At 42.1% G+C, this 12,117-nt stretch overlaps 1 protein-coding gene across 2 annotated transcripts; it reads right to left on the bottom strand.

Moving 5' to 3' along the window:
• On the bottom strand, window positions 1-11,125 carry g3bp2a (G3BP stress granule assembly factor 2a). Of its 2 annotated transcripts, none has more exons than XM_030351346.1 (13): window positions 10,897-11,125; window positions 8,941-9,059; window positions 8,756-8,837; window positions 8,053-8,247; window positions 7,467-7,557; window positions 7,218-7,323; window positions 5,408-5,585; window positions 5,152-5,253; window positions 4,596-4,698; window positions 4,411-4,464; window positions 3,864-3,992; window positions 3,468-3,586; window positions 1-3,062 (listed from the first exon to the last, which is right to left on the bottom strand). In XM_030351346.1, the coding sequence occupies exons 2-13, from the start codon at window positions 9,033-9,035 to the stop codon at window positions 2,778-2,780; spliced, it is 1,539 nt and encodes a 512-aa protein (XP_030207206.1). In that variant the 5' UTR covers window positions 9,036-9,059; window positions 10,897-11,125; the 3' UTR covers window positions 1-2,777. The 2 variants fall into 2 exon arrangements, with proteins under 2 accessions (XP_030207206.1, XP_030207207.1); XM_030351347.1 differs by having other exon boundaries at window positions 8,074-8,247.
• Between the last annotated feature and the right edge of the window lie 992 nt (window positions 11,126-12,117).

The following is a 12,117-nucleotide window of genomic DNA, read 5'->3' as shown; positions in this document are numbered from 1 at the left end:
TTAAGTGGTGCTGATACAACATCAGTAGTTTATTGTATGTTAAGTCCAACACATTCAAAATGGAGGAAAAACGACCTAGAAACAAAACACAGTCTCCACCTGCAACAGTTTATCTATGATCAACGAGTATAAGGTAAGGACGGCAGCCAACTGTTCAGCACACCTGCTTAAGTCAATAACTTAACTGTACTTCCATTTACAAAATAAAAGGATATAAATATCTGTTCTACTGCATTTAATCACAAGGGAGGGGGGGGGGTAAGTTTAGTTTTCAAATGGTGGGCGAGGGAATCTCAAATTGTAAGCCACCAAAAATTAAACATGGGTAAAGATGCATGGCAATATTTAAGGAGCACTCACTTATTTATTAATAAAAAAAAAACATGATTTTTCTCCCTCCTCAGATAGGTTGTGTGAAGATATGACTCGATATTAAGGAGACGTGGAAGCCAGTGAGAAAATAAAAGCAACAAGTACATTGTTCTGCACTTCAGCAATAAAACTGTTTCTGATGTTGGGTGTAGAAATTGAGTATACTGGTGAATTATTGCCTATGTGCCTATAAAGTTATGCATCTTCAGCTAAAAAAAAGCCCAATCCAATAGACCTTCATATGCATGCCTGATGCGACTTGTGTGAAAAAATCCTGAATGGTTTGAATACTGACCAGAGTGCATACATCCATAGAAGAGCTTCTGAAGACACCATGAAGATGCTACATGAATGTAATTTTCTGTTTCAATACAGACGAACAAATAAGAAAACTCTTGTTCATTTTTTCCTTCCCAGCTGAAACATTGCCAACGTGTTGTAAACACAAACAAGGGAACAGGACTGGGACTAGACTAGAGGATTCGTTATTGTTCTACATCGGAATCGAGACACAAAATAAATCAAATCCACTGATCGGGCACAAGGCTTCCACAGCAAGAGAAAGGGACGTTCTGTGGGCAGCCTGTAAGACACAAGACGTTACAAACACTTCATGAAAAACTAGATAAGGGCAAAGAGATCATGATATGCCTGTATTAGCTGCAGATACGTAGAACTGAGAGGGGCTCTGGCCATCTTGAGTATGGCCAAATGACTGAAAAGTGACTATGAACACCATTTAATGGCACGTCTTTCAGTTAACAGTACAAATCCTTTTTTTTTTTTTTAGCACAGGCTGGAAAGGGAATGGAGCAAAGTGAAAAAGTGAGCATTGTCCGTCGTTATTAATGTACCTTTGTTTCCTAGATCCAAACCAAAGCTCTTAAAAACTCCCTCTGAACCATGTTCAAAAAGCAAACTCGAGGTACCTAATGTCTTCAAACCCAGGGCAGACAACAGTATAAACACATGTACAAAACTCACAGCAGATTACCTTAGGTAGTACAATAGTAGGAAAACAATGAAATGAGCACCTAGAGAGTAAACAGAACCAAGGAACTTAAATTTTGAATGAATACTGCAAGTGTTCCCAACAGGCGATAGTTTGAACTACGCAGCCCCTCGTCTCGAGGCAGGGAAACGCCCTGGTCCTCGAAGCAAGATCGGAAATGACCGTCGAAAAATGATAGTATGAACTAGAAGGCACCGTCATGCGACTAACAAGTTGAAAGAGAACCGAAAACAGATAAAATGAAAAACAGTAAATTATATATTTTTTGCTGTACATTTATTATGTTTTTCTGCATGTGAAAAGGAAGTAGGGAGGGGAGGAGGCAGTTCATGCCCTTGCAAGTTTTTGCTGCCGAATAACTGGTCGAAAAAAACATGAAGAAAAGCCAACGCTTAAAACCAAAAGAACAAAATTGGAGAGAACCACCATCATTTGGGCAGCTCGTCTATTGTTCCATCTTTGTATTCCACTCCTTCCTCACACCCGTCCCTCGGTGACCCTCCCCACCCCCCATAGCATTTGGTGAAAAGTCCAGGATTTTTAGGCATTTTATTCAATTTTATAAATGAGAAAAATATAATCTGTAGCAGGCTTTTTTTTCTCCTCCAGTGGAAGGTGAGGCATAGTTCTGGGTTGAAGGTGTGTAAAGTACACTGGTCACGAGAACACAGGCCACGACGGAGACCTGTCCTTTAAAAGTTGTGTCGTTTCGAGACAAAAAAAAAAAATCAAAAAACCAAGACGTCTTCAGCTGCGTTCCAGGCATGGATATCAATGTAAATCGGACAAAAAAGTACCCATTAGTGCATATTGAGTGCAATAATGCAATTTTGAAGCAGTGTTCGTTTAAAAAGGGGAAAAAATAAAATATTAAAAAGACAAAACTCCCTTCCCAGCTCAAACTGCACGTCAAACAAATTTTTTTCTCTCCGACAATAATGGGTAGAGAACTTTATAAAATGTGCAACAGAGGGATTTCGTGAAGTAGCGCCCCAGTAAATTAAGGCTTATAATCTCTTATCCAAATGATGGGCTGGATTATCGTACGTAAAAGTCTTATCAGTCCCTCCTAAAGTGGCAGATTATTCCTGGTTGGTTTGCCTTTTTTCACGAATTTTTACAAATTAACGTTTGTGAATTCTTGAGATACCAGAGAAGGATGCTCAGCTCACAGCAAGTAAGCAAAATAAATCGTAAGCATTTGTTTTTTTTGTTTGGTCTGTTTCACAAAAAAAAGAAGAAGAAACTGTTCACAGGCTGTGTCACATTCCAAAGCCAAAAGAAAAAAAAAAACTCCAAAACAAATATACATGTTTATACATGTGGACTTTTTTCGTTAACGAACAGTTGATGAAGAATGTGGTACTACGTCCAAATTGCAGGTGGTGCTTTCCTAGCGACGCTGGGTGGTGAAGCGGCCCTCGCCCGGACCCCCAGCCCCTCTTCCAGATCCCGTGCCGGGCTTGGGGGCCATGCCACCTCTGGGCGGCGGGCCCCTTCCGTCGCGGTCACGCATCATGCCTCCCCCCACCATGCCTCGCGGCCCTCCGGGGCCTCCGCCGCGCTCGCTGCGCCTCATATCCCGGCGGTCGTCCCCCGTGCGGGTCTCCCTCTCCCGCACCGCCCGCGTCTTCTTCTCCTCCACGTTCAGACGCACCTCGCCGCGGAACATGATTGGCTGCAGCAGGAGGAAATGACACCATCCGTCAATGCCCATTGGGCGGAACACCAACGGAACAAGCTTTGGCCCCCGGCCCAGAAACACTCCAAATCTACTTTATACACCGGCTTGTCACCTGGTTTAAATGGGTCATGGACCCAGTCTTAAAATCTATTGGATTTCAATGTTTTATAAACAAAAGTCTGATAATAGGCGATTTAACCATCACATGTACAAGAAAAATCCTCCAGAATGGTACGTGTCAGTAATTTGCACTACCGATATCAGCTGGTGATTATCTGCCCCACACCAAAATAAAAGGTTAATTCATGGTTCTGCAATACGACTCCTCCATTTGAACATGACCAAGCCACCAAAGTCAATAGAAGTCGACGAGGAATTGTCTGGACATGCCCCAACTACCTTGGCTCCCAGAATTCTCTGCACAGGTTCGGCATCATCAAAGACTACAAATCCAAAGTTGGGCAGCTTTCCTCCAACTCCCTTCGTGTTGATCCTGAGCTCAACAACATTCCCGTAGGCTGGGGATGGGAGGGAGAGAGAGAGAGAAACGTAATTTTATGTCAAATAACAACAAAGAAAACATACCGAGGAACATTGTTTACTATTATTTAGGTCATGCATCATAAGGAAAGTCATCAAAAGTAGATTACTTGGAGAATTAAGATAAATTTCATTAAGGACAAAATAGGGGGCAAGGGCATCTTGGTTTATGCCAAGGAGGTTAGACTTCGGACATTGAGGACACCCGAGCCCCTATGTATTGTTTAGATAAGGGTTATTTTGTGAGAAACATACTCATGAAGAAATCCTTGAGTTCGCTCTCGTCGATGTCGTGGGGAAGGTTGCCCACAAACAGCTGATGGCTGTCTGGGAAGCGGACCATCCGCCTGGTGTCCATCTCACTGCTCTCTGAATCCCCCCTGCCTGCAAGGTCAACGACATCACCGTACACAGTACACAACATGGATCAGCTTCGGACCTAGTAATCCTTTAGGCCCCAATCACACAGAACGCCTGTTAACAGCTGTGGGCTGTCATTTTGTCATTGCCTTCAATGGAAACAAATTCTTTCACTTGCTGCTTTTGCCTTTTTGTAATTTTAGGTCGTCGTAGATATTATATGGCTGTTTTGAAACAGTTGAAAAGCCATGCTTTTTGCTAGGCATCAACTATTTTTTTTCCTCTCCGCAGTGTGGTTTTGCATTCTACAGTTGGCAAACACTTCCTCTGTGACTGGTCCTCAAAACCACAACAATAACAACATGACAAGCTCTAGCCGCATACTTTTCAACCTAAAAGCACCAGTGCAGTTATACCCTGAGTAAACGGGGATAGACTTTACCTTTGCTGACAAAACTCAAGTGCGGTTTCCCCGTTTGTGTCTCTGCCACACCATCTACCAATCACAGAAAGATGGAAATGGTGAACACCCATAAGAAGCATGAGGAGGTTTGTGGGAATAAGATATGGAGGAGACTCCTGACCAAGGTTTCTTGACCCTTGTGTGATCTAGAGTTCAGGACCTACCAGGCCTGGGTCCTCGTGGGGCGAAGGCGGGTCTTTCTCGTGTGCGCTGGTCTCGGGGTCGAAGGGGGGCCGCCTGGGTCTCTGGCTTGACCTCCACTCTGGCCTTTGGGGGGGGGGGGGGGGGAAACGATAGCAATAGCATACATCACAAACTGTTCTACAACTCAAACACAAGTATCAAAACAAGTACACTTGGTCGTTTTAGAATACAACCAGCTAATCTGGTTATCCTGAGCTACACTATGCCAGACTGGGAGTTTTGTATAAAATGTCTTTATGTAAATGCTGGAAATCATTGGCACATAGAATGAAAAAGATCAGTGTGCTTTAAATAAGTTAGGTAGTCATGTCTTTTCTTACGGACACCAGGCGGTTATTTGTAAGCGATTAGAAAACTTAACTTAACTTAAAACAGAAAGTCATGACAAAGACATCACACTTTGAATTTAGCCCTCAATATGGTACCTCAACCTTCCATCGTATCAGAGCTAATTAAAAAGCAAACACAATATCTTTTCTGTACACTTCCAGAGTTTCCGTCTGCAGCGATGGTTACCTGTGAGTTGGGGACTTTGACGACGTGAGGGGGGATACCAGAGGAGGGACCTGTGCCACTAGGGGGCAGGTTTTTACTGGTCACTGAAGCCCAGGAAAACGTCTGTTAGAGGGGCACAAAAACACATCATACCATCAGTACAGAGACAGCCATTTCAAAAAGAGTTGGGTTATAGGTGGACAGTTGGAATATACCAAATCTTCATGGCAACTGTAACCATGCAGAAGAGCACTCAAGCAGGACGAGGCCCTCTTACCTTGGGAGGTTCCTGGGTGTTGGCTGGGGAGTCGGCGGGTGCAGGTGAAGGGGCCTTCTCCTCCATCTCCTCCAGAACCTTCTCTTCTTCTTGCTTCACCTCCTCCGGCTTGGGCTCTGGCTCGGGTTCAGGCTCCTGTTCTGGCGCAGGCTCCTCCATCGGTTCCTCCACGCCATTACTGAAGAAACAAATGATTAATTTAAAACATGAGTGGAGATCAGGAAGAATCTAGCGTCCGCAGCGTTAATCTGCACCGCCTATTTTCTTTTCAAAATATACACCTTGATTTTAACAAGAATAGTAGATCTGTCCACCACAAATATTAATTCCTGAGTTTAAATTAGGCGATAAGGATTAACAAAAGAGGGGCAATAAATAATCACACTTTGAGCCTCTCACATCGTGTACAATTTAGAGATGTCCCGATCTCATTTTTTAGCTCCCGATCCGATATTGTCATGTTGCTCCCGATCCGATCCCGATATTTCCCGATACTGGTTTTTCGATACCCTATCACTTTTTGTGATTTTATTTCCTGTACATTAAGAAATAGACAGGCATCCAAGCTGTGCTCAATAGCTTTTATTCTCTCACGATAACATAACATAAGCATTACTTGTAAACATAACCTAAAGTAAAGTTTCGGTTACTTAACTTATTTGAGGCAACAAGTTTCCACCCTTTTTTCAAGGAAGCTTATTATTTTTTACAATGTGGGTGTGTAATAATAGTGTAATAGAGCTTCTTATTTCCTCCATCTTAATATACTGCACTGACTTCTTCAGTTCAGTGCAGTTTTTTTTTAATGAAAACCAACATCTGCACCATCTCGGCTGACAACCGGTTCCTTTTTACATCAAGGACATTCTACACTGCACTAAACAGTCTCTCACTGTCCACCGATGTACAAGGTGCGCAAAGAAACTTTGTGGCTGTATCAGCCAGTGCGGGTCGCTGTGTAGCATGTGCCCGCCAGAAGGGTAGAGGATTCTCTGACCTTAGGATGGTTTGTTCAGCCAGCATTGAGAAGAGCCGTGGAATAATCCATAATAATGTAAGGTTTAGAAGTTAAATATTTGAAAGTTGTAGAATTAATTAATATTATATTGGAGTTCATTTGCTAGAAATGTACTTACAATGTCAGTTAATCATTTACATATTTATGTCACAATTATTACTTAGATATTTACATGTTTACATATTTAACACAGTCAGGATATTCTGTTGAATCTGCCTCTCTGATTCCCTCACGTTTACCTCAGTCTTAATTCTAGCTTCTGATTGTATGTAGTGAGTGTAACATAATTCACCTACAGTATTTTGTTATGTGTTGTTCTTTCCACTGTGTTAGGCATGTCGTTTACTGTCTTGGTGGTTCAGGGATCGCTGTCCCTTTAAGGATTACGAGCGTCTCATGGCGTCAGAGCCCGATGCGGGATTTGTTTACTTGCAGCACGTTTTGATTTCCTGTTTTCTCTAACTCATAAACGAGTCACACAACTGTGTGCTCAACGTGCGAAATGGTATCTCTCATTCAACGCAATTTCCACACACACACACACACACACACACACACACACACACACACACACACACACACACACACACACACACACACACACACACACACACACACACACACACACACACACACAAAAAATATTGATAGATAAATATGTATCGGCCATGAAATTGAATTAGATCGGCCGATCCCGATTTACCTTAAAAACCCAGTATCGGGCCCGATCCGATCCGGGGATCGGGACATCCCTACAATTAACATAGCATCAATCCATCCATGTGGACCTACGTTACAGGATGAGCTTCGTAGTAGCTGGTGCTGCTGGGGCTGTCTTGAAGTGGCTCAGGGGAGGCCTGGATCTCCTCTGGCTCCTCCTCAACTTCCTCCTCAGATTCTGCAATAGGGGAATCCAATTACACGACTGCAGCAGCCAACAATACTACAGTGGTGTTCCTCTGTTTTGACACTAGGTATTAATGCCCATGCTAAACATTCTAAGGACGGTCTAAGCTAATTGACAAGTGTATGTGCCCGTACCCTCATCCAGCTCCGCTTCAGAATCACCGAAAACCTCATCCTCATAACGGAAGATGTCGTTGTGGACATAGAATTTGTTTGGCACAGATCCCTGTTGAGGAATAAAACAACAAACATGAATACATAACCAACGTTACCCATGCATTCCATATATAGCATACCGTATCATACCCAAAACTATCTGTGCAGGTAGAGATGTGTGTATGTGGTGACATCCAGGAACCAAATATTAATGCCGGTGTTTTACGGCTAGGGTTGTTCCCCAGACCTGGTTAGTAACAAATGGATGTTTCTAAAAAAGTGTTTTCCCAAGAACAGCAGCAAACAATTTATTAATAAATAGCAAATATTTCAAGAGCTCTGGTTGCCCGAGGCATATCTGCAGTGGAGGAGGAAAACACAACCAGGAGAGTAGAGTGTGCACTGTGAAACTAGTCCTCAATAAAGCCATTTGTGCGAGATATTTGTATCATATACGTCCTTCTTCAATGCAGTAGGCTGCCGGGGAGGAAATGTGGGCAATGTCTTAATAAAACTATATTTGGAAGTCCTTTCTTGCATTCGGCTAAACGTGCCCTAACCTTACCAAGGAACATCGAAAACTCACTTCTGGCGCGAGCACAAACGTCTGCATGAACTTCCTCATAGGCTGGCCGTTGTTGGACAACTCCCCCAGAACCTGCACCACCACGCCGTCAGTCATGGTCGCGTGTGCGTCCACGTGCCGAATCTTTGTGTGGCACTCGCTGAACTGCAGCGACATAACCTTCTTGTGGATCTCCTGGCAGAGAAAGAAAATAGGAGCTCATAAAGGAACTGAGGTGCACCCATATGTTGTGGTGGTTCCTTACAAGTGAGGTGAGCTCAGGGCAAGTGTTTAAAATAAGCAAAGGGGAAATGATGCATGCCGATGGCTTGGATTGGGGCCATGGGTTTTGTAATATCCATATTGTTTGCTATTGTTGTCACAATTTTCATCTTGAGATTGATAATTTTCATAGACCTCAAAAATATAGAAGCCGAAAAAAAAAGGAATGCGAAATGCATGTGAAAAAATAAAACAACTTCCCCTTTACCGACACAACCTCAGTGTACCGGTCTCGGCCATGCTAAAGAAAGCAGAAGTGAAGGCTCAGAACTCCACTGCTTATGACATAGGATTTTATGATAGCATATCGAGTTTGCCACACTTTACTGCCCATGTATGAGCATGTGCCAAGTACATTCTTCCGGTCATGAATCATGGTTCTAACTCTTTACTATACCAAGAGAAAACGAAAGTCACATACCGCCTGCCCGTACACAGCCTCTGCAAGCTTTCCGTTTGGGTCGAGTCCACCGTGAACATAAGAAGAATTTCTGCCATAGAACCTGAAACAATGTTTTTTTATTTCAGTCAGCAGTACTTACACAAACCGCTCAACGATTTGGATTCTGTTGTGATTAAATGATTGCAGTATGTATGGATGTTTACCTGTGAAGGAAGTCTGGTGCCTTGTTTAAGAGTGTGTAATACTGCCTCACAAACTCCCGCCCTACAAGCAGGGGACTTGGCTTCTCCATCACCATTTCTTTGGTAAACAATATTATGTTCTGAAAGTTAGAACATTTACCAAGGAGTTATTATCATGCAGTTAAGTAACCAAGAAAATAACAATTGAAACTGGTTAAAAAAAAAGAGGAGACTTCTCATTGTTCCAGCTTCATGTCAGACATTTGGGGTGGCTTGCAAGAACTGCATTAATTTTCTCCAGTTTCAGAAGGCAATAATACCATGTCATAACAATTACTTTTGTCCTCATAGTCCAACGCAAATTACTGTCAACCAAGGTCGTTCATTGGCATGAGGAATATAACCTGGAATACAACCTTTTTAGGCAATTTGCCCAACATTGTGTACCCTTCTTTGTCTCATCCCCACTTCAAATCAGAAATGTAAGACACCTGGCTGCCCGGATAGCTAGCTTGCAAAGAATACACGTTCAACTGCGCCATCGGATTTGGCCACTAGTACAATGAATAAAGTAGGCCGGATACTACAGACTATGTCAGATTAAATGTACTGCAAATCGAAGTACTTAGACCACAGGCGCGCGAAAAATCTTGGGGGATACACAATATACACAAAACACGGTGTACCCTTGAAACACTGGTGCGATTTGAAGTGGCTTATGTCTGATGGAAATTGCGTTGGGCCTCCTTGGCTAATCACAACATTAGTCCTTGCTTGCAAATGCTTGCTAGGGACATTTAGTACATACATGGATGCCGATTTGTAAAAAACTAAGACCAACTTCATGTTATGATTTCATGCTAGGCATATTGTTGTTATTAACAAACCATCACAATGCTGACACAAACCCGGAATTGCAAGGAAAGCTAGCAATGTTGACAGTCAGCTAAACAAACCGGCAGATTGTAACCTCGTTCACGGGCGTTCTCATCTCACGACGGAACGCCTGGAAAGGTTTGCACCAAATGAGCGTTTTAGAGAGAGAGAGGGCGGGACTGTTACATGGGATTAGCTGCAAGAGAGGCCGAGGCTTCCGAAAGAAGGATATCCGTCTTCGTTCCATGTTCCGCGTATTTTCTTCCCGAATTACATTATAACAGAACTCCTAATGTATTCTCCATGTCCTTTTCCTTTTTAACTATCCTTGCCATGTTCTTATAATTCGTAACGTTAATCTTGGGACTGGTAACTTAGTTACATAAACCGGAAATTGCGTTCAGTAGACCGGGATAACGCTACAATGTATGACCCTCTCAGCCCTAGAAGATTGTACATGCTACTAGCGCTAGTTAGCTCCAGCTAACTTATGGCGTCGTTCTTTTTCATTCACACGGACACCTGATTATAGACCAACATCATGATTTTGTCCCCAAGGAAAACTGTCGCTTAAACCATAACATAACACGGGTCTCCCTTTCGTCAAATGTGTTTGATATGGAAAGTATCTACTACCTGGAGCCAACAACAGGCCACCATTAGCAAATGTGGAGCTAGCTAACGTTAATCATTGAGATATTTTTGATTCAACGAGGCGATAAACATTCGTTTCAACTAGTTAGCTAGTATTAAGTTATACACGTTTCATGATTCGGATGCAATGCCCAATACCAATATCTTAAAGTCACAAATCTTCGTACCAGCCAAACCTAGCGTTTTCTTGTATTATCAAGTAAGCAAATGAAGCTAACTCAAAAGAAACAAAGGAACCCATAAGGAAACCAAGAGTATTTCAATGTAAATGGTCTAACCGTCCCTATGTTTATGTGACTGGTGGGCAAGTAAAGGGATACAACTACGCAAAAAAAGTAATCGTATCGACTGTCCATTACCCCTTAAGAGTTATATAGCAGACAAAGCACTAGCATATAAGCTATTTAGCTTGACATCTTTACTATCAATATCAAGAGTGAAACTTACCTTCTGAAAGACCTATCCTAGTAGACAGAATTTATGATAAATATGTACGAATTACCAACGTAATCGTCCCCAACTGTCCTGAAACACAGAGTACCCAGATGATGGTTCTGTTATTCCCCACACCAGTAAGACTCTGATCTTTACTCTATCAAAGATTTCAGATTTAAAGTCATAGGTCCAATTTATTGTTTTACCCCTGCAATCTGGGGCAGGGAAGCCCCGTCACACCGGTTTAGCCAATGGACTGTTTACACTAGACCACATTTAAGATGACGTTAATATTTTCCCGCGCGTCGCACGCACGGTTTAGCGACTCACACTAAGAAATAACGCCACACTGATACACAAAATATTATTTATTTATCCAAATTCATTTTTTCCAGTTTTTAATTTATTCATGGATTTTGTTTTGGGTAGGGGGTAGGAGCAAATATAATAGACATAGGCTCACACTTATCGGCAAAGTATGTTTGATTAAAAACCATGTTATTTTTTTGGACATAATGAATAAATGACATATGCCCAGATGTATAGTATGATAACTATTCAAATATTTGTATTATCCTTCCTACAGTTGTATTTATTTCTGTAACAGTTGAAAGGGACAGAAAAATGGCGATGTCATGGGGATTCAATGTTTATTGGCAGCATCTTCTCAAAGGTCTTCCTAAAGAACCAACATGTAGCCTAGCAAATATTTTTAAATTAAGGGAGAACTATTCCAGCGTAGTGGTTTCCAACCAGTGAGACCAGTGCCCTGAAATTGATTGGATTCAACGCATATTCTGGCCAAGGTTACACCCACTATAATGAATTTATATTGAAACATTAATTGAAAGAAGGCTTGGCCTTGTACCTGCTTACAATATAATATCATTTGGATCATTATCGATAAATTAACTCACATCGTCCTAATGCATGTTCTTGCTTCATTTCAATACATATTTTGACATGTATCCAATTGCCCATTTAATTTTTATTAGCCAGCTCCTGCTCATAACCTACGCCTCTCTGATGTGTGTCTGTGCATTTTTCATAAGTTTATTAAATGTCAGGTGATTTGGGAACTGGTCAAGGGAAATAGTCATCATAGATCATTTGGGTCTTTTTTGGACGTATTGAATAATTGGCTTTGGCAACTTGGAGTTTCCACTTGTTAAACCTACCGGTTCTCATTTGCATCGCTCAGGACCCTTCCGACCCTCGCTCACGAATGTCGTG

The sequence above is a fragment of the Gadus morhua genome, chromosome 3, assembly GCF_902167405.1.
Source record: "Gadus morhua chromosome 3, gadMor3.0, whole genome shotgun sequence".
NCBI lineage: Eukaryota > Metazoa > Chordata > Actinopteri > Gadiformes > Gadidae > Gadus > Gadus morhua.
This window is presented reverse-complemented; position numbering and strand designations above follow the sequence as displayed.

Bases quoted from the DNA above. Each gene is read 5' to 3' on its own strand.
- g3bp2a (XM_030351346.1), bottom strand. From the start codon at position 9,035: ATGGTGATGGAGAAGCCAAGTCCCCTGCTTGTAGGGCGGGAGTTTGTG. The intron at 8,248-8,755 runs GTATGTGACTTT...TTTCTCTGCCAG, and splicing joins AGGCTGTGTACGGGCAGGCG to GAGATCCACAAGAAGGTTAT. The intron at 7,324-7,466 runs GTACGGGCACAT...CCCCTATTGCAG, and splicing joins TGAAGCGGAGCTGGATGAGG to AATCTGAGGAGGAAGTTGAG.